Genomic DNA, 27,748 nt, shown 5'->3' with positions numbered 1-27,748 from the left:
GGGAGATAAGATGGGGCTCAAGGAAGGGATGCAGGTGGATAGGGACAGCCCACGCAAAAGAGTGGCAGGACTGCAGCTGCAATTGTTAACATCTTCTCTTCTTGGTAGGATTTGAACAACGCTGGCAAGGTTTATTGTTGTTATTTTTCACGATACTCATATCCAGAGTATGTTGAATCGGTTATCCCTCGCCATATCAGGGCAAGCCCAGGTCAAGGAATGCGCCGATCTTGAAGAGAACTTTGCCTACCTGATACTTTCCTAGGCAGTCTTGAAAATAAATAAAAAATGAAAAAATCAATAACACGCCGTCTGCATGAAATCTCGTCATTTGCAGCGCAGTTGTAGAGGATACAGCACCTACTACTTAGACCAGCCTTGTCAGTTTGCAGCTCGCGCAGCCAGCCAGCCTCCGGAGCAGGGACCTCGGTTCAATGGGGCTATAATGGAATGGGGTGCGGAATTCCGTTGCTATAGAAGGGAGAATGAACGAACCGATACCCAAGCAACATAGCATTCTAGCCGCGTACTCAGTCGAGACGATGAACTTTTGACATCATCGCCTAGACTTACAGACACCTTGGCCTCAAGAAGAGCATCTTCCAGTTGCTGGCTCGAAGCTGCTCACTGCTGGAGCCTGTGCCTGGAGCTTTTCTCGGCGTCCCCTGCCATGCCTTTTCACCCGTCCTCCCTTGCGTCCCAGCACACAACCATTCCCTGTATGAGCCCTTGACTAAGCGCATGGACTGACTCTGTCGACTGCATATAGTAGTCATGAATCATTCAGAATCAATTTTAACCGACTATACATCCCGTAGAAAATCCCGATGGCCCTTCATATCTCACAATATCAAACAAACCAACCTAGCTCTCAATAGCCTTCGCCCTCAACCCAACAAGCAAACTCTCTTCAGGTTCCAACGCCGTAACCCAGTACTCAACCCTCGACGGCCCCGTCTCCACACGATAGACCTTCAACTCAACCGCCGACTCATCGCCGCCGGAGGCCTCAACAGCCGCCGCGCGCACAGCCCGCAACACAGACGCATATTGGTTCTTCGGGTCGAATGCCGCATCGGAAAGTGTTTCGATTGACCGGGAGAGGTCGGTATCCGTTGAGATGAGTTTGGAGAAGTGTGCTGTAATCCAAGATGGTTAGCAAATCGTCGTCCACGAGGTGAAACCAGGCCGAGTCATGATGATTAAAGCGTAGTGAGGAAGTGCAGTATCAACATACCAGCATCCGGCCAAATCCCCTTCTCAGCCCCTTCCCACTTCAGCGCAACGGGCTCAAACAGCTCGTCCGTCTCGGAGACGTAGCATGCGTCGACGGTGGTCAGCGGGGTAGGAATCTTGACGTTGACGTCGACGGTCTCTGTGCGGGCGGCGGCGGAGGACGAAGACTGGGTTTCGGGCTGGGAGCGGCCGCTGTTGAGGTCTGCGTTTGCTTTGTCCAGGAAGGACATATATGCGTCGTCGGAGGACATGCTGCGCGTGGTGATGAGGGTGGTTGGTTGCGGTGGTTGTGCTGAAGGGGTGGTGCGGATCGGAGTTCGATGGGATGTTGTGGAAACGGATTTGGGTTTTGTTGGAGCGAGAGGTGTTTTTGAGGATGAGTTGTAGTGATGAAAATGCGGAGTAAATGAGAAGGGTCGAAGTGCTGTAGCTTGGAGCGACGCCAGTGGCTTTAAAGATGAAGGGGGAGCTGGATGGGAGAGGTGATCAATGACGCAATGCGCTCTGCGGGTGGTGGCCTGCAACTTTCGCATCGCAGCAGCGCTCGATAAAAAAAAAAAAGACAAAAGCTCAGAGATTAGGTGCCCAAGAGTATTGATGATCTGATTGATCTGATTATACCACCTCAGACAAAGGGAACGAACGAATAGAAGGCCAGTACAAGTGATTTATTGCGGGTGAGCTTAGACTAGAGAAATTTGCAAGATTTTCAGTCATTTGCAGTCATAGCTCCCCAGCCGCCCGCAACACTTCCCCCCTCAGGAGATGACGCCTCAGGTCGGCATAGGGGTATTGTAAGCCTACAGTACAAGTTATATGCACTCTAGAAATGAATTACATTACTGAAAATTGAAGGTATTGCCGCTTTTTTTATTGAAACTCATAAGCTGTACTACACCAAACCATAATCTCCGTAAAACACCTAAGCAGAAGTAACAAGGTCCTTCTTGAGGGTACCCATGAAAGCGCGCTTCTCCTCGGGGGTCTGGAAAGCACCGTGGCCGAACTTGGATGAGGTATCGATCCACTTGAGCTCGACCTTCTCGGTGGCTCGGCGGTTGGTCTGGGGGTAGAGGGTCTTGCGCAGGGTCATAACACGCTTCTTGACACCGGGGACGGAGCCCTTGAGGAGAACGTAGTCGTTCTTGACCTCACCGTAGCGGACGAAGCCACCAAGACTGGAAAAACGTTAGTTAAGTGTAAGGAAAGTGAGGAATCAAGGAGGAACATACGGAGTGATCTGCTTCTTGGAGACATCGAACTCGGTAGAGGCATTGGCCTCGTCGGAGCCCTTGCCGATGCGGAAGACCTTGTGGTTGCAAGAGGTACGGTGGTGGTAACCCATCTGACCAGCACGGGCAACGGTCCACTGGACGTGGGAAGGATGCCAGGCACCGATACAGGCGACCTTGCGGAGACCCTTGTGAGTCTTGCGAGGAAGCTTCTTGGTACCCCAACGGGAGGTGACACCCTGGAAACCGTGACCCTTGGTGACGGCAATGACATCGATCATCTCGTCCTTCTCGAAGATGGAGTCGATCTCGATGGGCTTCTCGAACAAGTTGCGGGCGAAGTCAACCTTGTCGGCAACGGAGCCACCGTTGACCTGGATCTCCATGAGGTGGGCCTTCTTCTGCTTGAGGGGGGTCTTGCGGATCTGGGTGTGGGCGAGCACACGGACGACGGTGCAGTACTTCTTGATGCGCTCGAGGTCGCGGGTGACACCGGCGCCGCTCTCCTCGGAGTGCTTCTTGGCGTACTTGGTGAAAGCCTTCTTCTTGCTCTTGTACCAGTTCTTGTAGAAGCGACGCTTGACCTCGTCGCTCAGGTGCTCAGCCCAGACGGTGGCGAGCGAGCGGAGACCACGGGGAGTCTCAATGTATCCGACAACACCGACGGCGATGAGCTATTGCGGAAGATTCAGTCAGCGACCGAGCCTTACGACCAAGACATGGAGACTTTCGCGGGAAACGTACAGGAGGAGTCTCAATGACAGTGGCAGCCTCAACAATCTCCTTCTTGTGCATCTTGGCACCAGGACGGTCAAGGTCACGGACAACAGTGGTCATACCGGCCTTGTAGCCCATGGAGGCCGTCAGGTGGACGGGCTTCTTGGGGTCATCCTTGGGGAAGCTGTCGCAAATCTCAGTAAAATGTCCCTTCAAATCCCAGCTGAAAACATTTTTCGCGGTCCAACTAACCTCTTGACACGTCCACGGTGTCTGGCGGCACGCTTGCGAGGCAGGTAGGCAAGAGAGCCTGTGAGTTCCTTGTCAGTATATTGTCCACACACGCACAAAAAACCCGTCTGTCGAAGATCGAGGACGAAAAGGTGGACGAACCGTGCCGAGGCGCTTCGTACTTCCGGTGACTCCTAGAAAGATGAGTTCAGATCAGTGATATTGTCCATTGCGAATAAAACGAGCTTCAATCGAGCGTAGGGGACTCACATCTTGACCCTGTTGTCGTTAGTTGTCGAAGGTGTGATTGAGAGTGTCTATCTCCAGGTTTGGCCGGCAGTCCGATTTTGCAACGCTTAACGAATTGTGGGCGGCTTCTAAGCGAGAAGTCTTGGCAGTTTGCCCTGTTACGGTTAAGGGCAGAACCTTGGAACCTGAGGCATCGAGCCCACCGCACAGGCCGTCCGTTGCCTCAGGCACTAATTTTGATTCGCGCTTAGACTTTGAACTTCCAAGTATCTTTGAACGGGCAGCTCAGTCTACGAATCTAGGGCTATTGACATCAAAACTTATGAGGTTCAGATTTAGGTAAAGGGCATGAACATTTCGTTATGGGTAGACTGGACAATACAAACACGGTCAACAAAACCACCCCTAGTACACTCTCAATCGTACAACACAACTCGAGGGCTAAAACAGCAGACAATCATAAATACCGCCGAGCGAAAAGAAATTCAAATGCATAAGAAAATAGGACATTGTCGATAAGGGAATGGGCGAAATGTATAAATGAAGGTCTGGGAGTTTCTCGTAACAAAAGCTTCATTGAGATCCTGAGTTGTAGCGCTGACAAAAAGTTTCTTGGCATACCCAAGCTAGCATTGGATGGGTCTGGATTGCTCAGATGGCGGGCTCCTTTGCTGAAACACCATTGCTATTTCCATTGGCACTGCCGGTTCCACTCCCTTGAGGGCTACCCTTGACGGCACCGGCCTTCTTCTCGTCGTCACCATCATCGTCATAGTTCTCGTCGACTTCCATTTTACGCGCAGCAGGCTCGTGTGCCGGGGGTTGTTCACTGCGCGTGTGCTCCTCCTTGACAGGAATCTGCACTTGGACCTGCGTAGTGGGAGGTACAGTCGAGGATCCACTGGAGGCCGGAGCACTTTCGTTCATGGGAGGAAGGCTAGTTCCAGAAGCGTGCGGCGGCATGTGCTGGATGGATGGAAGCGTCTGAGGGTGGTGCGCCGCCTCAGAAGGGTGGTAGCTTTCGTTAACGCGACGTTGGTCCTCGCGGCGGATTTCGGACGAGCTGCGACGGCGAATCTCACTAGGTGAAGGCAGGCGGCTAGGAGACGGCACACGACGACCGATCTGGTCTTCGAGTCTGGAGCGGTTCTCCTCACTAGCAATCTTCTTCACCGGTCCGGGTTCACCCTCCCACTCTCGGCCGCGCTTCATAGCAGATGTGGGGCGATCCTCGCGCTCACGAGCAGCGGCCTCCGCAGCAGAGATAGCAGACGCCGGCGCAGGAGCGCCGCCCGCAATGCCAGCGCTGTTGGAGCTCTGAACCGGTTGCACTGATACACTAGGGCCGTGATGATACTGCTGGTGGGGGTAGGTGGATCCGGGCGAAGAGGGGCGATCCTCGCGGATGGGCCGGATTTCGGTCGGCGGTGTGAAGGGACGGTGATAAGGAGGCATAGGACCAGCGGAGTTGGGAGCGCTGTTAGGGCCGCCCGGAACCCCTGGGGTAGCGCCAGGAGGCAACGGGCCGCGGGAGGCAGAACCGAAGCCAGCCCCGCTAGGAGCACGATCATGAGAGGGAGGTGGCGGGTTCTGGAGCTGGGGAAGAGCATGTCCTGGAGGGTAAACACCCGGTCCAGCGAGGCCGGGCTTTGGTGACCGGCCGCCTGGGAGAGGGCGCGCGCCCTCGGGCAATCCTCTGCCAGGATCTTGACGTGGGCTAGGCTGCTGGATTGCGCTGGGACGAGGTGCGTCGCGGTGATCGAATCCGTTTGCTCCAGGAGCTGGGCCTTGAGCCGGGACGTCGTTGATGCCACGGTTCCAATCAGCGATTTGCCGTGGAGGAGCTGGGGGCTGGGGAGGTGGTCCTCCGGTTGGAACAGGGGTTGCGCCCCATTGCGGTGCGGGAGGCGCTCCAACTCCAGGAGCCTGGTAAGCTTGGGGATGAACGTCCTGCGGTTGCGGAGCTGGGCCGTTGCTCTGGCCACCAGCGGAGAGCTGGTTTTGGAGGAGTTGCAATCGGGCTTTGATGTGGACATTAGTTGGGTCCAGGTCAGCAGCGCGGCCGTAGGCGTCCAAAGCATCAGCGATCTGGTTGTTGCAGGACTCGTAGAGAGTTCCCAGATCGTACCAAACCTCGGAGATGTACGGATTCAGTCGGATAGCACGCGAGTACGCATCCAATGCATCACGATACTGGTTAATCTGGTAGTACAGAACACCAATTGAGCACCAGAAGGTGGGGTTGCGGCCATCACGGTAGACTGCCTGCTGATAGGCCTCGTATGCCTTGGGGTATTTCGCCTGAGACATGTAGCAACGACCAAGAAGATACCAGCTTTGCGCGTCGCTGTTGTCAGCACTAACGGATTTTTCGAGGAACTCGATCGCCTTTTCTTGGCTCGTGTAGCTGTTGCTTTGCTGGTGGAAAAGCCATCCAAGTTGTTGCAACACCTTGGCGTGGTTGGGATCACGGTCAAGAACGCGTCTATATGCTTGTTGCGCGGACTCGAACTAGAAGGTCATCAGCACTGATCAAACTCATGGTTGATTTGAACCACTCACATCTTTCTGCTGCTCATGCACATGGCCGATCTGGAACCAGATGTCTTCCTCCGTCAAAGGGCGTGGCGGGTCATTGACAATGTATTTGAAGCACTAATCATGGTCAATAAAGCATTCGTATAAGAGACCTGGAATCCACATACATCCAAGCTCTGGTTGAACTTCTGCTGCTGCTTGTATATGATACCCAGTCGAAAATAGATCTCGTTGGCTTTTTCAAACTCAGGCGCCATTCGCATAACTTGTGAGAACGCTTCTTCCGCGTGGTCGAGAGAGCCGTAACGATCGTAAAGTATACCAATTCCATACCACAACTTGGGCTCCTATTAAATTGCAGGTTAGATATCGAAACATCACACAACTAGGGAGAGAGCGCTAACCTTGGGGTCGCGCAGGTGGTATAGCGCTTGCTGATACGATGTGTAAGCCTCCTGCAGATTGTCCATCATCAGGTAGCAGTGACCTATAATATTCCGTCAATTACTCGTTCCCCAAAAGAGAGGATTCGGCGAGAACAAACGTACCTAGGCTTCCCCACGTTTCACCACTCCCCGGGTCCAGTTTGAGGATGTTTTGCAAATACTCGACGGCTTTAGGGAACTGTTCTCTCGTTCGCAGAATACATGAGATCGCATTCATGGCAGCGACGGACCATTGGTTATGCCGTAACGCTTGTTCGTACGCGTTCATCGCTCCGTCCAAATCGCCCAACAGCTCAGTCATGCTACCTAGAAAAGAAGTCAGCAAGATGCGCCACTGAGACGGCCATGGTTCCGCGCCAAGTCGCTAGCGCAGGGAAAATTCTTACCAATTTGTAGCCAGACCTGCTCGTTCAAAGTCGCGATCCTCTGGGCGGTGCTCACCGGAGGTTTCTGCGTCTGCGCTGGCGACTGCAGAGGTAGGTGACCATTAACGGGAGGATGGGCGGCGAGGTGTCCATGATGAGGAGCCACGCCTCCTGTGGGCGATGGCTGAGTGTGGGCCATCGCGTAGGTTGGATTGAAACAAAATCGCGAATCTCCCGAACTCGGCTGAATGCGATCAACTTTGCGACACAAGTGATGCAGCCAATCTCCGTGCTACTTCGAAGTCGCACAGCCCCGGTATAGATAGTCGCGCAAGAGATGATAGCCCAATGACCCTTTACCTGAAGCGCAACGTCCTTTTCAGAACGAATGTCTTCAAGGAAGAATGGATCCCGAGTAGTGGCGACAGTGCGAGCTGGTGTACTCGAGTACGCGTCTGGTCGCCTAGTTCTGGGCGGTGGTTTGGCTCAATGAAAGTATATGTGAAGCAAAAGCTAAAAACGCGAGATAATCAAAGGCAGTTTAAAGTTGAAAAGGCGAGGAGTGAAAGTTGAAGTCTGGAATACACTGGAGAATGGTACGCTAAGCGAAGCAAGGTTGGAGAAAGGGATGGGGTTGGTTGATGGGGTCAAGTAGCGAAGAGACGAAGGGCAGGTCAAGGAGATGGTGTAAGAGGGAACAATGGGAGACAGGACAGAAAGCCAGAAGATCCAAGGCAAAGCCGAAGCCAAAGAGCCAAAAAGGAGAAAAGGAAGAAGAGAGAAGGAAGCGGGAGAGGATGAGAGAAAGGCCGAGGGGCTGGCGGTAGAGGGTGAAATTGCCAAGGGGCGCTAGTGGTTGCGCAGCTCTCGAGCAGTCAGCGACTCAGGCAAAAGCAGACAAGAAAGAGAGGGAAAGCGGTGGTCCGGCGCCAAGACCACAGACAGCCAGCTCTACCTCCAGGAACAGCCTAGCCGCTCCACATGTGGGGCCCGTCTGGAGTCGTCCGCGGGTATTCACAGTCAATTTTCCGGCTCTCAAGGCTTATGAGCCTGAACGAAGTACAGAGGGCGAAACACTGCTAAATGACTGCTACGGGTCTGATAAACAGTAATCGGAGGTAAATAGGCAAAATACACCTTGTAGCCTTCAAGTGATGTTACAGTCTTGATGCAGTCTGGGTGTTGTCTAGCCGTCTCGCGTGGGCGATAAATTGAGCTGATCCTTCTATCCCAATTACGGCATGACGATTCCGTCCACACGATGGGCTGGAAGGAGGCTAAGTGTGTCATGTTGGCAAGCGGGGCTGTGACTTTGAGGCCACAGAATACGTACGTTATGCGGCCCACTATACGAGCCGGCTAAGAAAGTGGAAAATAAAATTAAATTAGAATAAAAACCGAAAATAAAAATAAAAACATTCCGGGGGGCATTATCGAGATCAGTAGCGCAGGCGCTAGTACCCCAAAGATAGCCAGGGATGCATCGTGATGCGACAACCTAATCGCCCATGGTGCTCAGTAGACACTGAAACGACAAAAATAGAGATGCTCTGGTCTTGCACATGTCTATTCGCAAAATAAAGACCCCAAAGTACAGAGCCAGAACCGCGAAAAAGAAAAATCTGGCAGTATGGGGTCAGAAACAGGGCAAGGTCTGACGAGGATGCAAGCGCCGGAGCCACAGACCATCCAGGGATGAGGGAATGGGAAATCATGGGAGGGGCTCTCGCCCAGCACGAACCCCCGGCTGTGACTCGCCGAGTGGCTGCATGAGGGCCATGGAGCTAGACCCACCGGCCCTCTCTTTCCCCGTGCCATGATGCTTTAGGAAGGTTAGGTAATTATTTAATCTACTAGCGCATAATTTATGGACCGCCGCCAATAATTCCAGACGGTGTGGGTGGGCCTACACAAACATCCACGGCTGCCACTCTGTGCGTGCGACTCCGGAGTTTGCCTTCAAGCTCAGCCAGCTAAAGCGAGGTAAGCTCCCGGCACCTTCCAAGGAGCACGCCAAGTAGCATACTAACGTAGGAGTCAGGCATGAGGCGCTCCTCCAAGAGTGAACCGCACTTTGTATCGCCCAGCTCGCAATAAAACGATGCCCCTCCCAAATAATCCAGAAAACTGGTCCGTTGGGCGCCATCCACACAATCCTACTCCGGAGTACTCCGTACAACCGCGATTTCGCACGCGCCTCCGCAGGCTTCTAAAGTCACAGGCGGCGCCAACGCCCTTTCTCAAAGGGCTAAAGGCAAAAGGCAAAAGCAAATTGCAACCCCTTTCCCGCCCTTCCTCGCACGGTCTGATCATCCCCTTCCACCTTTAGCCATATGCCGCAGCTAAGCAGGGACACCGATGTCAATACGTCAAACGACGCTGCATAGACCCGGCAATGTTCAGCCGACTGAATCTGTGCGTTGGCTTGCAGCTGCCTGCATTGTCACGGATCAGAAGAGAACAAAAGTTTTTTCCTTGCATCACACCCGGGTCATTGCTTCGTATGAAGATCTCTCGGGTGGTATTCCATTCCAGCAGCCAGCCAGGAGTCAAAATGAAGTTTTCTGGGCAATCAGGCTTCTTCTTCCGTCATACCCACATCAGCCTAGCCAGGTGGCCTCAAGGGTTTCAGTGGTTCAGCCGCTGTGGTCGGCGCAGGCTTACTTAATGGGAGTACCCGCGCTAGCCCGAAGCAGACGCCAGAGCCATCGAGCCCAGCCACCAGCCACAGAAATGCTGACGGACCTCGACCAGTGGGCCGTTCCCGAGTGTTGATCCGTCGGGTTCTTCTGTTGTTGTGGTCGATGATCTTGATGCATCGCCTAGAGTGGGCCGATCGCTTGCTTTCTTTTTTTGTCCTCCCTTCCGGGCGTTCCCTTCCCCAACCTTGAAGGATTCACAGCCGATCAGCGCGCACACACAAAGAATTATTTCTTTGTATAGGGAAAAAAAAAGTAAAGATACACAAGTATACTCGTCGCAAATCAGATTAGCCTGTCAGACTTGGTGTTGGTTCGTACCTTTATCTCATTCTCAAGTCCGAAACATGCGCGGCGCGCCCTGCCTGCACGGGTCCCACACAACGTTAGAATTCTGATCCTGGGCTGCCACTGAGCTGGCTGGCCGCTGGGCTGTGGCGCCCGATTACGGAGCAATGAGCATGCTCCTCGGCTTTTGCCTTTTTCCCAGAATGCTCGAGGAATGCGAGCTATCCAGTGTCCACTCTGCGCCAAAGTTCGTCCCCTATTCTCGGGCCCGAGCCACAGCCGCGGTCAAGAGCGACTTACTTTGGAGACTGGAGTGCAGCTCCCGAGTCAGCTGAAGACTTGACCACTGTTAGTTCACGCATTTCTGTTCGTATCATGAGCTGTCATATGCATCAAGGGGAAATTTGAGCTGTTTTATCTCAAAAAGATGCCGCAGTGGTGCCTTTCGATTGGAGTTCTCCGCAAGTATACTTCACCACGACATGGAGATACGAGCTATAGAAGTTGACACACTCTCAGTGAGGAAAGAGTATCTATATTTCAGGTTTATATCGTAGCATAGTGGTTCATAGAAATAAAGTTTTACCTATGCAGTCGATTATTGATGAGAAGCCCACCATGTTGCCTGGATATATATCTTAGTGTTCGCTATGACACACAACATCTGCAAGGGCGAAGGTGTGCTGCATTGCTTCTGGCGTCCAAGAGAAATAGTCTTATTACATCTCAGTCAAGGGCTTCTCCTACAGATAGCAATGAATGACGCTGTTACTACGCAATAAGTGCAGTGATATCTAGTAGACGCTCACGAGGTGCTTTTGAGGAGCGGACGGCCATCGCGACCGCGATCAAAACTTTCAATTCAACCATATATAATCCATCTTCTATCACCATTTAAATATCAAATAATCAATTTGAAAAACATTATCGCATATCTCTTCCTTGAAAAGTTGAAGTTTCCGCCTGCGATATGCTCACCTGCCGAATCCTAGGCTCATGCCAATTCTGCCTGAGGCTTTTATTTTCTCTCCACCACAAACCCATGCTCTTTCTTATGTAAGCTAGATACGATGCCACCATCCTTGGATGGAAAAGCATGTGAGCGATTTCTCCAGAACCTCGTCCGCAGTGCCTATTCGCAGAGCCGCGAGGCGCCGTTTCAAATGGTGATACCCCCGCATCCTCCAGGCTCTAGGTTGTCCATCCCTCCGAAGAGTGGTCGACGTAATCACCATCCATCATTCCAAACACAACACAGACAACGGATCGTGGATGGAGAACTTAACTAATCACCTCCAAACTTCGACCACGGCAAGAGGCGACCATGGGAGTCATTTTGGCATGGCGACACTCGGGAACCTACCGATTTACTACATGGTTCATTCCTGGAGCCTTCATTGACACAAAGTTTAGGGATCCAATAATCACTTACAGCGATCATGGCGACTACATCACGATGATGGGAAAATTAGGTTGCTTTCGGGCACGACGGCAAGTCTCCTTGCTTGACCTCGGTACACCGTACGTACTAGAACGGCCGAGCCGGGCCGTTGGGTTGACATAAGGATTATTCCCACTTCCACAATGATTCAGTGCTGATTCAATACAGACTCATCTGTGGAAAACGAGCAGAGAACGTGGCAAATCTTCCACGTCTTACGGTGTCCTCGAGAGAACCAGAGCACTCTTGAGTTTATCTCTATGCCGGTCCGAGAACAACCGGCATAGAAATGTCAACAACCCTGCAAACGCCATGCAAATCATGTGACCCACAACACTTGTCAACTTCTTTGCTGTTTGCTTGCTGGGTTTCCTTCGCGTTACTGACAACAGCAGCAACAAGACAGAATGGCTAGGCTTGAACATGCTGCTACTCTGGCTAGCAAATCTCTCTTATGGTGGTACAACATCGCCGATCTATGTAGGTGATGTCAGATTCGCACAGTGCTACAACGTACTAGTACGAGGAAACGAAACGCTGCACTCTGCAGCGGCGCAGTAGCCCGAATCAAAACATGTTACGGAAGTTTTCCAGAATTGCACCAACAGGGTCTCGACCGAGGCGTTCTGAGACACTGCAGGCAGTGGTTGAGCCAGAAAGCGAGATGCAGCAGAGCGGGTCTGTGTGTTCATTCAAGTCTCTACTGCTGGAACCTGTGATGCAGCAGGATCCGTGCTGAGGGTCAAGCCAGGGTTTTGCTGGTAGCCTGGAGACAAGCGGCATTTACGAATGAGTGGGGAGTAATCTGACCGGTTCTATTATTATCGACATATTGACAGGCCCCTCTTTGAACCAGGTTATCATCCCCACAAACACCCTCCCAAACTATATATACGGCACCATAGAACCACAGAACCCTTCATCCAAACCGCAGCCGTGACCTGGCCAGGTCATACAGCATCATGCACCTCGATAGGACAGACCGACTCGCCATGCAAGTACCGTCAGAGGCCCGATCCCCAAACTTGAACCTCCCAACCGGCCGATGCATTGACAATCGTGGGGGCCTAACCGACATAACCAGGGAGAGCCAGTCGCACTGCATACTGTAGCGTGTCATTTCAAGCGTGTTCTGACTGTGTTTTCTCATGTGCTGCAAGGCAGATGGCAGATGCAGATTCAGATCTTGCTATGTTCATATACCGGATGAGTACTAGGTAGCTATTGTGAGACTCGGAGGTTAGGCGTAACGGTCGGGTAGGTTTTTAGGCATTTATCCCTTTGGCAGCGGGGATGATGGCGGATGGTTCCTATGCTGCGATGGCCCGCGGCTGGTGCCTGATTTCAGGGTCTTCAGGGTAGCATCCAATGATTCTGATCGCCTTGTATTTTGGGACCCTCGACCGCTTTCACGAGGGTCTGTCAGACTACCTTGCTAACGATCTATCGCCGGCGACTTGTAACCAGCCCCAGAGCCTCAAGTCTCGAAGCCCGCTTTTAACTAGGAAGATAGACGCACCGGGGTATAAACACCTTCCAGGATTTCGAGATAGAGATTTCCTGCAGTCTACCCGTAGGCCAGAAAAAGCATGGTACTTACTCACTAGTAGTTCGCCCGAAGTATTTCGGGTGTATAAACCAATGGATCAAAACCCCAGTGGAAGACACGACGCGCTTACAACCAGAAATCGTGCGCCATGCGCCGCGTAGTAGTAGCTCGCTCGGAACGGACCCAAGTTGGGTCTAATAATGCTGAGGCGCTTTCACTGCTCTTACCTCTGTTCCTATTTTATTTGCATCTTATAAAGGCAGGTGCGGCGAGTCGGTCGCGCCTTCCTTATCCGCTGGTTATACCTCCAACAAGGAAGGAGCGACCATGATAACCGTGCCTTCCTTATTCAGTACAACCTCAACGAGGAAGGAACGACCATAACAATCGTGCCTTCCTCAGATGAAATGACATTGATAAGGAAGGAACGACCCCGACTATTGTGCCTTCCTGATCTGATACCATCGCGATGAGGAAGGAACGACCACGACGACCGTACCTTCCTGATTCGATATGGCCGCCGCAACGAGGAAGCTACGACCAGCGCGCCGTCCTCGTTCGACATGCCCTCAACTAGGATGGAACGACCATGCCTGTGCCTTCCATATTTGGTACAGCCTTGGCAAGGAAGGAACGACCGCTGCGCCTTCCTCATTTTATTCAATTTCAACAAGGAAGGAGCGATCATTGCGCCTTCCTGATTCGACATGGCCTCAATGAGGAAGGTACGCCTCGCTACCCGCCCGGTCGTGCCTTCCCTAATTGTATGTATGGTTGTAGGATGAGAAACCGAAGGAGCAACCGCAGGGTCCCGGGGGGTCGACCATTCGTGCCTTCCATATTCGGTGGTATTGGTTGGCCTCGATTTGTCGACTTGTTCATCGTAGACACATCTAGCATGAGTATGGTCATTGAGTATACTTTCCCTGTAGCTGGATAACCTCTAGTGGGCAGATTGTGTGTCTTGCTCGAACGGCCACGGCCGCATGGAATACCTAGGTACTGCACAGCTTGACAGGGATCTGGATATGGTACCGCCGCGCGTGGAACGTCCGCTGACCATGTACCCCGTCTAAGAAAATACGGAGAAAAGAGCAATCGCAATATGTTGACTTACTGCGGTGGCCATCCACCTGGATCATACCGTGTGCCCTTATCATACCGAGGCTCCGTGTCAATATACTTTGCACTTCGCATGTTCTAGCTCTATCAACAGCCGGCGAAGCTCATCGTTCTTGACACCCGATAGCGCCTGTGCACATGCTTTGCCTCGAGAGCAACTCAGAAAACCTGAGCAGACAGGGTGAAGGAGAAGAACCAGCGAGCTCGAGGTTATAGATCGGACAAATGGACGACCGTATAGGTCCTATGGGAGCGGACTCGATGAGGGAAACGGAGTAGCATGTTTCGCCCCGCGAAACACTCGCGCCAGGGATGCTGTGAGCATCAGCGTTCCAGCTGGCTTGAAGTGCATCCGCCGTGGTCATCCGGCTGAGCGCGCTGGATTGCCGGGAATGCCGTGATTTCCTTTAACTGGCGGCTAGCCCTTCTCACTTGACTGCGACTTGGACAATCGAAATATGCCTAGAAGTGTAGCCATGTACTGATAGTCTCGCGGTCAATCATCGTCATTCTGGCATTTGACCCATTGCCCAAGGATACTGGCCATGATCAAACAGTGTCAGGCTTGGTAGGTTTTTGCAAAAGTTCATCTAGATGAGGTCAGCCCATCTGAGTTCGAAGGGAAGAAATAGGTCATGGTAGAGAGAGCAACGCTGTTCCATTATCGTGCACTGTGCGAGAGATAGTCATAGAACCTTTGTCGGGACTCAAGACACTGTTTGCCAAGTCTCGTCCGAGTTTTGGTCGGTAACTGTAGCAGCATTATCGGCATAGCCCTGTTATCAAAGTAACAGAATCCACCAGTGTTGGCTTTTCATCGGATCAGGGGCATTTGAATCCCTAGAGTCGGATCCCAAGTAATGTCTCTTGCGAGGTTGTTCGAGAGGTAAGATATCTCGAGGGAACTCCGACGTGAGGAGGTCGGTCTTGAGGGACTTATACGAAATGGCCTGGATACCAAGACTCAGATATTTACAAGGGATCCTCGTCTTGTATGAGCAACCATCGGCAAAACACCGTGTACCCCATTTCCGACATCGTCGCACTATGAGGTTTGTACTTCAATCTCCGCAATGATGTGGCACGACAGTCACCACCAAGAGGCCCAAGAAGCCCAAGACTTGGCAAGGTACCCAAGTATTGTACGTCGGACAGAGTCCGTGAAAGAAAGGCAAATCGCGAAGATCACTGCGGTGATCAGACAGAGCCAAGATCGACTACTCGGAATACCGGCACATCAGATTCACAAGGGCAAGGGCGGTCTGGTGCGGACACACGGGACAGTGGATTCAGCTGTCACCCAAGGGCGCAGACTACTCCGGAGTACATACGATGTAGTAGCAGCAGTTCCTCCTCTTAGAGTTCGCGGAATGGACCGGTGATTATCCCGCGTCTGGAGAAAACGTGGCAGAGGATAGGTTGATCATGCAACGACGGCGGTGATAAGGATCAGAGGCCGAGGTCGACTAGTGGCAAAATCCCGATACTCCGTAGGTATCTTTGCTTGTGCCGTTGAGTCGGAGATTAATATGTCTGGACTCGAGGAAGCTGTGTTCCATCTCAAAAATCTTGTGCAGTCTGTGAGTTGTCTCTCGGAGGGTTTGTCGCCAGCCCTAAAGGGCCTCTGTAACCTTGGGCTGCAGAAGGTTACTGGCCAAGCTTGATCTGACATATACTTCTCTCCCCTCCTCCCTTTGTTTGCGCACCGTGGGACCTATAACCCCCGAGGAGAGGACGATCAGGCGTTACAGGCCTGAAGGACAAAGATCGCAGAATTGCAGCAGCCGACAATTCAAGCCGATAACGTGGTGAGCATCGACGGCCAAGATTACACAGGCGGTCGGGATTCTTACTCACGTCTCGGCGACACGGCCAAGAAGCATCGATTGGACTCATTTGGAGTCGAGGAAATGAACCACAAGCGCGAGCCATGATCCATCGTCGACTCGGAATCGGCGCCAGAGAGAAAGGAGCCTAAGGAGGGGGGAAATTACCACGCCACGCGAAGCCACATCTCCACCACGCAAAGCATTGGTTTCTCCACGAAATCAAATTCCGAGACACGGCTTGGTGAGATCTTGGGACGAGGCCGATGTCTCTTGAACTCAAACGCGATTCAGTTCGTGATATTGCAAAGCCAACCGGATGCGGGTACAGCAGGGGTTCGAGAGCCACGATTGTGATTCGTCAGATCGGGCGTCGGCACTCAGTTTTGGAAAGGACAGACCAAAGACGAATGGACGCTCTCGTTGAGCCGGTTGCCTTTGTCATGGTGATCTGACGAAGATGCTAACTTCTGGGCGGGCTGGGCGAGTGGCTCGGCGCAGGGCTCACCAGGACAGGCAGATGAGGAGTCTCCGCGGCCGGGAGAGCGATAAGATAGCAGCGCGCTGTGTGGGATGGCGGGTTTTGTATTGGAGGAATCATCCCTGGGGGCTGAGGGGGAATGGTGCGATTTGAGGACGCGTGGACAAGTTGGAGCTTGTGCGGACTGCGCGGCGCAGCCTCAGGACTCAGGAGCTGCGGGCGCTGGGTGGGAGAATTTTCACGACTGGCTTGGGGTGGCTCAAGGTGTGTGGTGCGTATGAAACCATCGCCAAAATTACCATCACAGGTGGGCATTGTCAGATTTGGGGCTGGATTGAGCCAATAGGAGGCTGAGAGGAGTGGCTCGTAACACGGCCCCATCAATACAGTTTGTGAACTTCAAGTCTTCAAGTTGAGATGCTCAAGTTGAGAGCAAAGACTTGAACTTGAGTGTTGATGAGGAACCCCTCGGGGGCATCCGGCTGTGTCAATTCCTCCCTTGAACAAGCAGCCCAACGCACTCATCCCTGGCAAAGATTCCACCCGGACGAGAAGGGAATAATCTTAGTCATAGTATGTAGGTGAGAATCTGATCTCGGAAACATCAGAGCCACTGTAATACCGCCAAGCCAACGAGGCCAGCCTCCGAGTGCGGATCACAGACGCTCCCAGCGGCTGCTGGCAAATCACACGCGCTGCAATCAAGATGGAAATCCCCGCAATGGCCTTGGCGCTCTTGGCCGGTCGTACGGTCTCGTACGGTAATCCAGTCTGAATTCAAACACAACACTGCGTCTTCCAAGGTTCTCAACTTTGGCTGTTTCTGCAAAGACCTGCGCCGTAGATCAGAGCTTCTGCGAGTTGGAGTTGCTGTTCCCTTACGCGGACATGAAGCGTTCTTCTACGCTGCCTGCGGATCCTCCCCATTCCTTTCCTCATGATCCTCAACACGACCCGTTTGTCACTGCGCTGCGGAGGACCGAGATCTGCTTCAGACTCTGACATGGTCATCGTTTGAACGCCAAGGGCTCGGCATCTGGGCGTCTTGGCAGCAAAAACGCAGGCAGAGGCAGTGTCTCTCTCCCCTTCCGCTGCAAGTTGCCCTCCGACAAGACCGTCTTCCTTCTTGGTTCTCTCGTCCTTTTCTTGGATTTCCGCTCTGTAACCTCCCTGGCTGCTGCCCATGGCCTTATAACCCTGGTCCTCCTCTCCTCCTCTCCTCTCCCTCCTCCGCTCCCCTATCCCTCCTCCATCCGTTCCCCTCCCACACGCCGTCACCGTCGCTTATTCCCCTCTCCCCTCGGTGCTGTGTCTCCGGCTGCCATTCCTCCAGATTCCTTATCGACTATCGATTATCTTGCGAAAGAAAATTTATCTCCCTTGCGCTTAGAGCCATGCAGTGAGCTCATCCCTAGTGCTTGCTGTGCACTGCTTGTACCACCTGGCGTGCTTTCCGTCGCATTTTTGAGGGGGCAGATCTCCGTTGCGCCCTTGTTTGCTCCACCGACTCCGACTGTCCTGATCCCCTTTCCTTCTCGACCTCGACCTTGCCCGCAATGAGACAACCTGACATGTCCCATTCGCCCGCCTATTATCAAGAGCATCCCCAGATCGCTGCCGCATATCTTTCCGATCGTGAAAACCAACCATCTGCTCCTCCGACCGCCCACGTACCGACCGAGTCGCATCGTGCGTCGCCGCGACACAACGACCCTCCATCGGAGCGAACCTCCGTTCACACCTCCATCAGACACTATCCCTCCGATCCCTGGGACTCTTCATATCCTCCCTCCAACCGCCATTCCCAGCAATACCAGTCCGTGAAGCCGGTCCACCAGATACAGCAGGCTGCCGCGGCTCCATTGACGTTCGTATCCTCGCCCTCCCCGGAGGACGGTTCCATATTGACTTGGAGTTCCTACAGCAGCGGAGCCGCGCGCAAAGAAGACCGCGTTCGTGGAAGTTGGACCGATCATTCGTCATACATGTCGGGGGACAATCGTAATCATGGTGCGGCTCGTGTTCAGAAAAGGGCAATACAGGATGACGAGTTCGTCGCGGACGATAGTCAGGATGCGCTCTTGATGCTGGTGAGTTGTAGACCAAGACGACCTATCACATGGCGGTTTTAGCGTGCGGGACTAACGGCTGAACCACAGTTTCGGATGTCTCTTCCCATTCCCGCCTTCTCCCTCCTCACAACCCTTTACACTATCTTCGGGCTCCTTTTTACACTCATCGTGTCGCCTCTACGGCTATGCTCTTGCGTACCCTACCTCCGAAAGACATCGTTCCGCGCCCAATTGTGCGATCTCCTGGTCCCACAATTACACATTCACGAGCGCTTGATCGGGTTGCGACAGGCTTCATCGCATTCGGTATATAACGACGGGGATCGATCATCCGTCACGGACTATGGTGAAGGCTACTCGGTCGGAGGACTGATTATGGTCCTCCTCTTGTCGTCACTCATGTCATTTGGCCTGCTCCTTCTCGCATGGACAGCAGCATTCTTCTGGATCTTCGCTATGATTCTCGGAAACCCTGACGGAACGGAACGAAAGGACGACGGTCGAGCTGCTGTTCTCGGTGTCAGCCGATGGTGGCAGCTTTGGCTGGGCAGGGCACGACAGTCGCGCGGATGATTCCCCGCGAAGCCTCCTCTCAACCAACATTCCGTCAAGCGAGAGTTGTTTTCTGCGATTACTTGAACTGTTTAATGCTAGCATGATACCAATGTTTGGGATGCGTATGCGGAATGATTTTCTTGGGCCTTGATTTTTGCGTTTACAACTCTGTTCTCTCCTCGATCTACATCTTTACCTCAACAGCGAAAGCTCATCATCATCAGCAGCCCACACTGGACTCGGAGTTGGAGTTGGGATTTTGGTTCCCAGGCGCATGGACCTTTTTTCTCTCTTTCTTTCTTTCTTTTTTTTTTTTTTTGCTTTCCATTTTGACTCGAGCGAACTGCCAAAGAAGCGAAGCGAAAGCACGCAATCATTGTCGCTATCATCATACGTGGAAGGGGGACCGAAGTGTTTAGAGCGGTCCTCTATCTCCATTTCATTTTGTACTCTACTACTACACCACCTCATTAAAGAATTGATACCCGGGCTGGTCTCTGCGATTTGCCACACCTTGTTGTTGTTTCCTTTTGCCTTTCTCTGTCTCGGGTAGTGGTCTGTAGTGCCCTGGAGTCTAACTATTCGTATGCCATCCATGTAGATCTTGCGTTATAGGATCATCTACAAAGTCAAGACTAAAGCACTACTAGTGGTACGCCGGCCCGGACCAAATAGACAGACTATTTGGCATCTAAGTCTACTTTAACCTGATCATTCAGCTGATTGGGCCCTACCTAACCTTCGGATCACGACTTCCAGCCCATGAACCCATGTGCCTTGTTAGTTGTTGGCGATCATATATCGTCATTATAGCACCAAACAATGCCATACACTTGAGCAAAACTAGCTACACGCTAAGACCTGACGCGATATAGTACCACTCACGGTGCATGGATCTACAAGTCGAGTACTGTAGGCTTTGGAGTCTCATTACAACTTGGAATTGTGTTCAGCACGTTAGTCCCCGTAGGACTACTCGCATGCTATGGTGTCTATGCTCTTCCAGAAGGTGCAAAGGACCATCAGGCCGTCGTGTTACCAAATAAGTTCCACTTACACTCTTCACCAACCTTCGTACAGCCCAGCGGGCATCCCTCTCCGTGACTGCAGAACTATACCGGCGTCGTCCAGTCCGTTGATCCATGCTGAGGACCATTGATATCATCCGATCTCTTCCCCCGGAACCGAGGCTTGTCAAATATAAAAGTGACGTCAAATCTGGATATGATCGGGATCACGTGTTTCATTGATTACCTGGTTACCCTCACTCCATCCAAGATCACCACATGATAACTGAGTGCTATCATCATGGCACCGCTAACACCCGACCGGGTGATGGAAGGCAGGCCGTTTGTCGCACGAGACAGTCGCCTTTTCAAACTTCCATTGGAAATCTTGTCAACAATCGTCTGCTTCCTCGACGGGGATAAACAGTCGTTAGCCTCGCTTGCCCTGGTGAACTCGGACTGCCGCCAGCTGGCACGCTCCTGCCAGTTTCAGGCTATCGTCTTCGATTCTAGTCCCAGTTCTACTCATCTCCTTGGGATTCTCATCTACGAAGCTGCTGAGCGGTCACGATCTCCGAACCGCCTCACGGAGCGGTTATCACTTGGTGCATGCATCCGCTGCGTCAAGACAAATTCAAACTACTACAGAGACCAAATTCGTTCATTGAGAACAAATACTCGGTTACGTAACGAAGAAGCTCGTGACCAAGAAGCTCAAGAAGAGGTCGATAGGATCGAAGGTGACTATGGAGAAAGAAAGCTCGGGATATGTCCGTCTGCAGGACACGCACCTACGGTGATTTCCACTCTACCGCACCTCGACACTATCGAATGGGTCGCAGGTACCATGATAGACACCCCGTTGTTGAATTGTCTGGCAGCAGTCAAAGGCAAAGCATCTTCGTCTGTATGTCCAAATTGACTCTGATTCCGTGGCTCTTTCGACAAAGTCCTGGCCGCTCGAGAGCCTTGACATCAACATTGAGTGGGAATGGGGCGTCTTTGTGGAGCGCGAGTCACTCGACTCCTCTTCACTCTGGAGGAGTCTTATACAAGCATGCTCCTCTACTTTGAGGCGCCTGAACATCGACCACTCGCGATACTCCGAGCCAAAGCCCGAATCGAACAAAGAGAAACCGGTACAGTTTACCGCCGAGTTTCCTCGTCTCAAGACTCTGCAGATTGTTTTTGAACCGGCACTTTGTCCAACATCTTTGCGCAGCGTCCTGCAAAGCAAACAGCTTTCTACCATTTTGATACCCATGTGCTATTCAACCTTAATGGAGTGCTTGAACGAAATGGGCCATAACGGGCTCTTCAGACGCTTGTCTTGACGGGGTATTCTTTGCCTCCCAAGGTGCCTCTCCGAGTGTTCCAGGGCAACCCTCAGTTAACAGCCGTTGGTGTTCAATACGGCGCTCCACCGGCTGTTCTGGAGCCCCTGATATTCGCTCTTAGAGAATTATTCAATCTCAAAGTCCTCTCGTTGCAATGGGACGGGACTATGATTCCCGAGACTTCCCTCATAGCCCTGTCCTCTATTGCGACCCTGGAACAGCTGCACATTACGTCTGGTAACCAAGGCGGCTGGGAACACGATTGGTTTGTCGACCACGACCACATCCGGAGCAAACTGTCTCCTCTGCGCAGACTCAAGAAACTCGCCCTAACCAGGGATACCTACCGGATCGACAACGGTCAAGTGCCGGAAGGGTATTACTCCTTCCGTACTCCAACAGCACATGAGTGGGAAGCCCTCAGGGCCATTTACCGGAGAACCTCCCGCCGACGCCAAACTCGGTATGGGAGATAAGTCATATGGCCCGTATGAAACTGCAGGCGGACAAGTATGTCAGGACATTCAGGAAACTAGAGTGGATTCATCTGGGCCAGATATCCTACCCTATTACTGAAGATGGCCCGGCCAGGAAAAGAAAAGCGCTCCTCCCTGATCGTTGGAGAGATCCAGACTTTTCCGTCTTGAAAGAGCTGTTTGGCATGGAGAATGATAGCTCTCAAGGGCTTTTTCATGCAGTTCCACCTATGATCATTGATTAGATAGGTGAGTTATATAGATGTTATTGTCAAACTCAGAATTGACAAACCCCAGTGGCGCCAGGACAGCCTCATAGTATCTTTATCTGTCTTGAAGAAAAGCGTCAAGTCGAGCCCGGGTTGCCCATACAGTTTTATATATACAGTAAGGTCATTGTCTGGAACATACTAAACCTATATCGATCCTGAGAGCGATGGCATCCCTAGTGGGATATGCTGCAGTGGTGTGGTTACCAAATCATCTTTGAAAAGGCTCTGCGGCTCTTCAAGGGTCATTCAGTCTGATGCTTGTGCTCCACGAGACAAAAGTGTATTCTCCCGAGGGTATCATTGAACACTTGCAGGAATGTCGAGAGGCTCGAAACCTGTGGGAGTCCGCAATCAAGGGGTTGACGTCGCTAAACTCTCGGAATTCGTCTGGCGTGGTGGTTGTTTCAAGAAGAGGGATGCTTTGATAGCGTTCATTGTCTGATAAGACTAGTAATTGGTGGGTAGTATGCATGAAAATCACATCACATATATCACAGCACATGTGTCGTGTCCCCCCTTGATTGGAGTACATGAGATCTGACCTGGCACCAAAGCTAGAGGATGCACAAGGGCCTCCATGGCTCTGGTCCTGTTTTGAACTTCGCGACAAGATCTCTTCTTTTAATCGCGTCTCCCGAAATAGATACTTTCCCTCGATGTCTTTCTGATATTGCCATTGTCCAATTCAAAGACTACTTTGTTTTGCCCTTGACAAGATGAGCCAGACCTCTCATCTTCCAGGATACTCTCGATGGAGGTATCGAATAGGGATGACAGCGAGTCCTGGTCCAGAACCAGATCAGATATCTAACCATCAGCCCCGGTACATTCGACCGGTCAACCCTCTCCACGCCCCTCAGCTCGTTGCCTGACCTTCCCGAAGATCCCACCTGGAATGTGGCATATATCAATCCGGACCCGTCAAGCGGCCTTCATGCAGGCCGAGATGGATAGTCTGCGTGATCAGTTGGTGAAGGAGACTGGACGTGGCGCAGGATTCGCGCGGTGAAGGAGGCCTCGGCTGATCAAGGAAACGGTAAGCTCCACCAGTTGGGATCCAATCAAGTCAAGGAGCATGCAATGATTATCAGCAAGCTAATCTTCTGAGGACCTGGTTGCTACGGAAATGATCGTCGCTGACAAGCCCGAGAACGATCGCATTATGCTGTACAATCCATCTCTTGCGCCCTAGGGCAATAGTCATTGCTTCAGATATGGTGCCATGCCAGCATTAGCCTTCAGCCATTTCTATACAATGGAATCCTCACCATCAAACTGATCACTACCATGCAGAAGAGCCGTATATATCTTGTATCTTTTATCTATATCTGATTCAGACAATCGGATTCAACTCATTCCCGGTTTGACTGGATATCTAGCTAGCTGCCCAATGGCTCACGCGACCCCATCGGAGAGCGTCTCAGCCGCGAAACCAGGGGCCTCCATGTCGCGGCCGCCGAACAGATGATGCCAATGGCCGCCTCAAGGACGGACCACAACACGATGATGTAGTTATCCGCGGGGCTGTCGGTTATCGTCATGGTCGGGAGGTAGACCATGCGCATTATTGTAGCGATTGCGGCTCTATGTTCAATGTTTGTTAGTATTTGTGCTATTCTAAATTGCGAGACGGGGGAGGAATACAGAGAACCAAACCCCAGCAAAAACCACACGAGGATCTTGGTCCGCCTCTCCATAAGCGAATCCCAAAGCACAAGTCCCGGAATCACCAGCCCAAGCGTCAAATCCGATATCAGAGTCCACGACGCCTGCACGAAATGAACAGCCATCAGGGTGCGAATCGACTTGCACGAACCGACAGCGCCGCGGAATCGGTCCCAGAAGTAGTTCACGGGGCTGCAGAGGAAGAAAGCCCAGAAGCAGGTGATGGTTGTGAGGATTGCGCCGATGAGGAGGAGGGTGTAGATGGTGTAGCGGTGGGGTTTTGCGGTGACGATTCGGAAGAGGGTGAATGCGATGGAGACTTTGACGAGGTAGGTTGCCGTGAGGTAGAGGATCTCGCCGATGAGGACTAGCTTGATTTTGAAGAAAAGGTCAGTATCATATTCATCCTCGCGGTGGCCCCGAGAAACATACTAGGAGGCCGGTAGCAGCCTGCTCGCTCGAGACTCTAAGTCCCGGGTGCGCAACCCCATAATTTGCCATGGCAATAATATATGAGAGCGAAAGACCTGTGTAGAGAATCTTGAAGTATGGGCGAGTATTAGCACCGAGTACGAAAAAGTATACAGCTGAAGAAGTTGGAATCGGGGTTCGGTTGCTGCGCACAGTTGCCAAAACCGCCATGTAATCATCCGCTGCAATATTTCCCTTTACCCCAACTCGCACGTAAAGCCGCAGGGCAATTGCAACCAGGACCAGGACCTGCAGGACGATGGTGACCACCAGGCAGGCTGTCGGAGAGTAGGCCATGCTGCCACCATCAAGGTCGCGAGAGTCTCGCTATCAACCATTTTCACAGCGCCTGCTGGGGCTATGGTGAGTGAGGACAATTTGAGGAACAGAAAAAAGTCATTGTTGGGAAATGCAATTCTGTGTGGCAAAGGTACTTCTCGGAATCTAGTCGCGAGCTGTCATTTAATAAGTTGGTTTGGAGACCCGAGGCTCGGCTGGCGCTGTCCGGTTCCCTGGTTTTGGACAAGAGTCATGACGTCGAGCGCGAAAGTTTACCGTCTACTCCCATTGCCCAATAAGAGACTTTTTCTGATAGACTAGGTTATCCCGCACGGGGGTGTTCTACCCCGGATTACCCCGGACACATATAAGTAGCTAGCGCTGAGGCTTGAGTGAATACCGTCGGCTAGGAATTAGCTGATATAGGTCACAGTGAAGGATTTGATAGTTCAGCCTGATACACTCCGGAATTTACCCTGTCAGCATGAACTGTCAGAGAAAAGGCCGATTCAGGCTGCAGAAAGCATAGATCCAATAAAAACCACTGCAGTCCAGCTTCTAGAACTTTATGATCTTTGCCAACCATGTTTAGATCCGATTGTAGGAATCATGACATGTTTTCCGTGGCTGTACAGTGTCTCCCCTTATGATAGTGAGTTCCAAGTACGCTCTTCCCAGTTTGTTTCTACCAATTGGGCTGCGAGGAGTGGATTGATTACCGCTCCCTACCTCCTCTCTACTACCGAGGTCATTGGCCTCAGTGTCTGAGCAAGGTGATGTTCTTGATTTATATTACTGATGCTATTAGATCCACCACCTTATTGTTTCCCTGTTGAGGCTGGTCGTGCATATTCACTGGAACTACCGATCCTCGCCTCGGTTCGGTAGGCTTGAGGTAATTATGTAACCTCTTTCTAGTACCTCCCTTTATGAATTCTTAGCCAGATTTTAGCTCCCAGTTAAGGCACGGCCAACTACCAGCTTTCATGTTCACTACTGTGCTAAGCACTTATCCTTCCCAACTTGAATTCCTCCATGGGACGGTCACTCTGTAGGTGATACATGGCCTAGTAAGGGTTGTGCCTTATCTTGCTACCCTGCTGCCTTCTCTACCGCGCTACAGGCTTTTGAGGAATCCGTAGCTAGGCTCTGAATCTCCACCATGCGAACTGCTGACTTTCTGCGTCTGACGCCCCTAGTGCAGTCTAGATATAATGTATATAATGTCCAAGAGAGATTGCTGTAGGCCCAAAAAGTCAGCTTCGCTATTCCCGCCTCTATCTATAGCAAGAGCGTCGTCTTCGGCGGGATTCTAGATCAGCAATCTTGACCTGGCACAAGGGCGTTATATGCCAATTAATAATTGCTCTAGTGTTGCACCAACCGCTTGATTTAGTACTGCATTGACTCATCCAAGCTTGCGAATGGAAGATCTCGTAGGTGCCTACTAATAGTCGGGAACCTGAAACGGTAAAGCTTAGCATCGCGATCCACAGCCAGCCCTGCCTCGTATGCGTATTCAAGCATACAAGTACTCCGCAGCCCCAACCTTGAATAGGAAAAAAAAAAAAAAAACTTCAGTCCAACTACTCACTCTATCATTGTTTTCTCTTGAAAAGAAAACCAAATGCCCGCCTTGGAAATCCCCCCCATCGGCCTCGGCCTCGGCAGCCTCGCCGGCTTCTACGGCCCCGCAGGCTCTCTCGACGACAAACTCTCCCTCTTGTCACATGCACACGCCACGGGGCTCCGGCACTGGGACATGGCCGACGTCTACGGGGACGCGGAAGCCGTCGTCGGCGAGTGGATTCGGCGCGCGGGAAAAGCAAAGCGCGACGAGATTTTCATCGCGACGAAATTCGGCCTCCAGCGCCAGGCCGACGGGATACGGACCTTTCGTTCGGACCCGGCGTATGTGCGCGAGGCGTGTGAGAGGAGTTTGGAGCGGTTGGGGGTCAGTTGTATCGATTTGTACTACTGTCATCGCGTTGATGGGGTCACGCCCATTGAGAGGACGGTCATGGCCATGGTTGAGCTTGTCAAGTGGGTACCTACTTACATACCTTCCCATGGTTATAAAGGGCTGTAGAGGACAATTAAGAGGCCAAGGGACCGTGGCTAACCCGAGCGACACTCCAGAGAAGGCAAAATCAAACACATCGGCCTCTCCGAAGTGTCCGTCGCAACCCTCCGCCGCGCACACGCCGTGCACCCAATCGCCGGACTGCAGATGGAATACAGCCTGTTCACCCTCGACATCGAGTCGGCCAAGCCCTCCTCCTCCTCCTCAGAATCAATCCTCTCAACAGCCCGCACCCTCGGCACGCAAATCGTCGCCTTTAGCCCCATCGGCCGCGGGATCCTCAGCGGCTCCTTCCCCACCCACGCCTCGCTCCCGCCAAACGACCTCCGAACCGTGTACCCCAAATACGCAGAGAGTAACTTTCCCGCGATCATGCAGCTCGTGCACGGGATTGAGGATGTCGCGCGGAGTCTGGGGGAGGATGTTACGGCGGCGCAGGTTGCGCTTGCGTGGGTGCTTGCGCAGGGGGTTGTTGTTATCCCGGGCACGAAGAATCCGCAGAGGATGGAGGAGAATATGGCGGCGGGGAGGGTTTTGAAGTTGTTGAGGGGGAGGGAGGGGGCTGTGGAGGGGTTGAGGAAGTTGGCGGAGGGGGTTAGGGGAGGAATTGTGGGGGAGAGGTATCCTGCTGCGTGAGTTTCTTCTCATATCCATACCCAGGCTCTTTACTTGTCGAGTCTAGAGGTGCTGACCTGACTGACTGGCTGCAAAGGGCTATGGCTACGCTGTGCACGGATACACCCTTGCTGGAGGGCTGATCTATGTAGGGGCGAGACTAGCACTGTCCACAAGGAGGAAATAGCAACGTCAAACTGAGATTGTGTATATATATATATATATATATGATAAATTCTTGGTGAAGGGTGGAAAGCAGCTTTTATACAGTCAAGAGATATATTTAGCTCAGGATGGATCAAGATGATCAATTTAGTGGAATGCCCTAGACAATGAAACAGCGGATCTGTGGAGACAGACCGGAAGAAAGCGATCGTGGCTGAGGATCAAAGGGGTCGGTTGGCTTTAGGGCAGAGGTACAAAATGAAAGAAGCTCTCTACATTCTTATTGGTGGAGAGTGTGGAACGGGATGAACGGGATCGATCAAATCAACAA

The 27,748-nt window shown here is 52.2% G+C and overlaps 9 protein-coding genes across 9 annotated transcripts; 3 read left to right on the top strand and 6 right to left on the bottom strand.

The window, feature by feature from the left end:
* Positions 1 to 864: 864 nt before the first annotated feature.
* BJX68DRAFT_268598 (uncharacterized protein) lies at positions 865 to 1,487 on the bottom strand (the record flags this gene model as incomplete). The annotated part of the gene is made up of 2 exons (XM_071046135.1): positions 865 to 1,139; positions 1,238 to 1,487. The coding sequence occupies 2 exons, from the start codon at positions 1,485 to 1,487 to the stop codon at positions 865 to 867; spliced, it is 525 nt and encodes a 174-aa protein (XP_070897204.1).
* A 598-nt stretch (positions 1,488 to 2,085) lies between these two features.
* rpL3 (60S ribosomal protein uL3) lies at positions 2,086 to 3,735 on the bottom strand. Its single transcript, XM_071040721.1, has 6 exons — positions 3,687 to 3,735; positions 3,579 to 3,610; positions 3,438 to 3,495; positions 3,213 to 3,369; positions 2,469 to 3,142; positions 2,086 to 2,414 (listed from the first exon to the last, which is right to left on the bottom strand). Coding segments are annotated over exons 1-6 (1,179 nt in total). The 5' UTR covers positions 3,689 to 3,735; the 3' UTR covers positions 2,086 to 2,158.
* A 264-nt stretch (positions 3,736 to 3,999) lies between these two features.
* On the bottom strand, positions 4,000 to 7,793 carry cyc8 (putative transcriptional corepressor Cyc8). Its single transcript, XM_071040720.1, has 6 exons — positions 7,036 to 7,793; positions 6,752 to 6,955; positions 6,608 to 6,690; positions 6,371 to 6,550; positions 6,228 to 6,320; positions 4,000 to 6,176 (listed from the first exon to the last, which is right to left on the bottom strand). Exons 1-6 carry the CDS (start codon positions 7,211 to 7,213, stop codon positions 4,317 to 4,319), a joined length of 2,598 nt encoding a protein of 865 aa, XP_070897202.1. The 5' UTR covers positions 7,214 to 7,793; the 3' UTR covers positions 4,000 to 4,316.
* Positions 7,794 to 8,869: 1,076 nt separating this feature from the next.
* On the bottom strand, positions 8,870 to 9,266 carry BJX68DRAFT_123675 (uncharacterized protein). Its single transcript, XM_071036166.1, has one exon. The coding sequence runs from the start codon at positions 9,158 to 9,160 to the stop codon at positions 8,921 to 8,923; it is 240 nt and encodes a 79-aa protein (XP_070897201.1). The 5' UTR covers positions 9,161 to 9,266; the 3' UTR covers positions 8,870 to 8,920.
* A 3,980-nt stretch (positions 9,267 to 13,246) lies between these two features.
* Positions 13,247 to 14,656, bottom strand: BJX68DRAFT_123669 (uncharacterized protein). Its single transcript, XM_071036165.1, has 2 exons — positions 14,109 to 14,656; positions 13,247 to 13,884 (listed from the first exon to the last, which is right to left on the bottom strand). Exons 1-2 carry the CDS (start codon positions 14,186 to 14,188, stop codon positions 13,341 to 13,343), a joined length of 624 nt encoding a protein of 207 aa, XP_070897200.1. The 5' UTR covers positions 14,189 to 14,656; the 3' UTR covers positions 13,247 to 13,340.
* A 3,320-nt stretch (positions 14,657 to 17,976) lies between these two features.
* BJX68DRAFT_268595 (uncharacterized protein) lies at positions 17,977 to 19,065 on the top strand (the record flags this gene model as incomplete). Its single annotated transcript, XM_071046134.1, has 2 exons — positions 17,977 to 18,510; positions 18,580 to 19,065. The coding sequence occupies 2 exons, from the start codon at positions 17,977 to 17,979 to the stop codon at positions 19,063 to 19,065; spliced, it is 1,020 nt and encodes a 339-aa protein (XP_070897199.1).
* A 1,285-nt stretch (positions 19,066 to 20,350) lies between these two features.
* BJX68DRAFT_240685 (uncharacterized protein) lies at positions 20,351 to 21,375 on the top strand. Its single transcript, XM_071040719.1, has one exon. The coding sequence runs from the start codon at positions 20,356 to 20,358 to the stop codon at positions 20,974 to 20,976; it is 621 nt and encodes a 206-aa protein (XP_070897198.1). The 5' UTR covers positions 20,351 to 20,355; the 3' UTR covers positions 20,977 to 21,375.
* Positions 21,376 to 23,518: 2,143 nt separating this feature from the next.
* Positions 23,519 to 24,572, bottom strand: BJX68DRAFT_268593 (uncharacterized protein; the record flags this gene model as incomplete). The annotated part of the gene is made up of 3 exons (XM_071046133.1): positions 23,519 to 23,723; positions 23,784 to 24,175; positions 24,237 to 24,572. 3 exons carry the CDS (start codon positions 24,570 to 24,572, stop codon positions 23,519 to 23,521), a joined length of 933 nt encoding a protein of 310 aa, XP_070897197.1.
* Positions 24,573 to 26,129: 1,557 nt separating this feature from the next.
* BJX68DRAFT_240681 (NADP-dependent oxidoreductase domain-containing protein) lies at positions 26,130 to 27,275 on the top strand (the record flags this gene model as incomplete). The annotated part of the gene is made up of 2 exons (XM_071040718.1): positions 26,130 to 26,597; positions 26,694 to 27,275. The coding sequence occupies exons 1-2, from the start codon at positions 26,182 to 26,184 to the stop codon at positions 27,271 to 27,273; spliced, it is 996 nt and encodes a 331-aa protein (XP_070897196.1). The 5' UTR covers positions 26,130 to 26,181.
* Positions 27,276 to 27,748: the final 473 nt, after the last annotated feature.

Source organism: Aspergillus pseudodeflectus (genome assembly GCF_044049435.1).
Source record: "Aspergillus pseudodeflectus strain CBS 756.74 chromosome Unknown BJX68scaffold_32, whole genome shotgun sequence".
NCBI lineage: Eukaryota > Fungi > Ascomycota > Eurotiomycetes > Eurotiales > Aspergillaceae > Aspergillus > Aspergillus pseudodeflectus.
The sequence above is the reverse complement of the archived record's forward strand: the minus strand, read 5'-3'. Positions and strand labels throughout refer to the sequence as shown.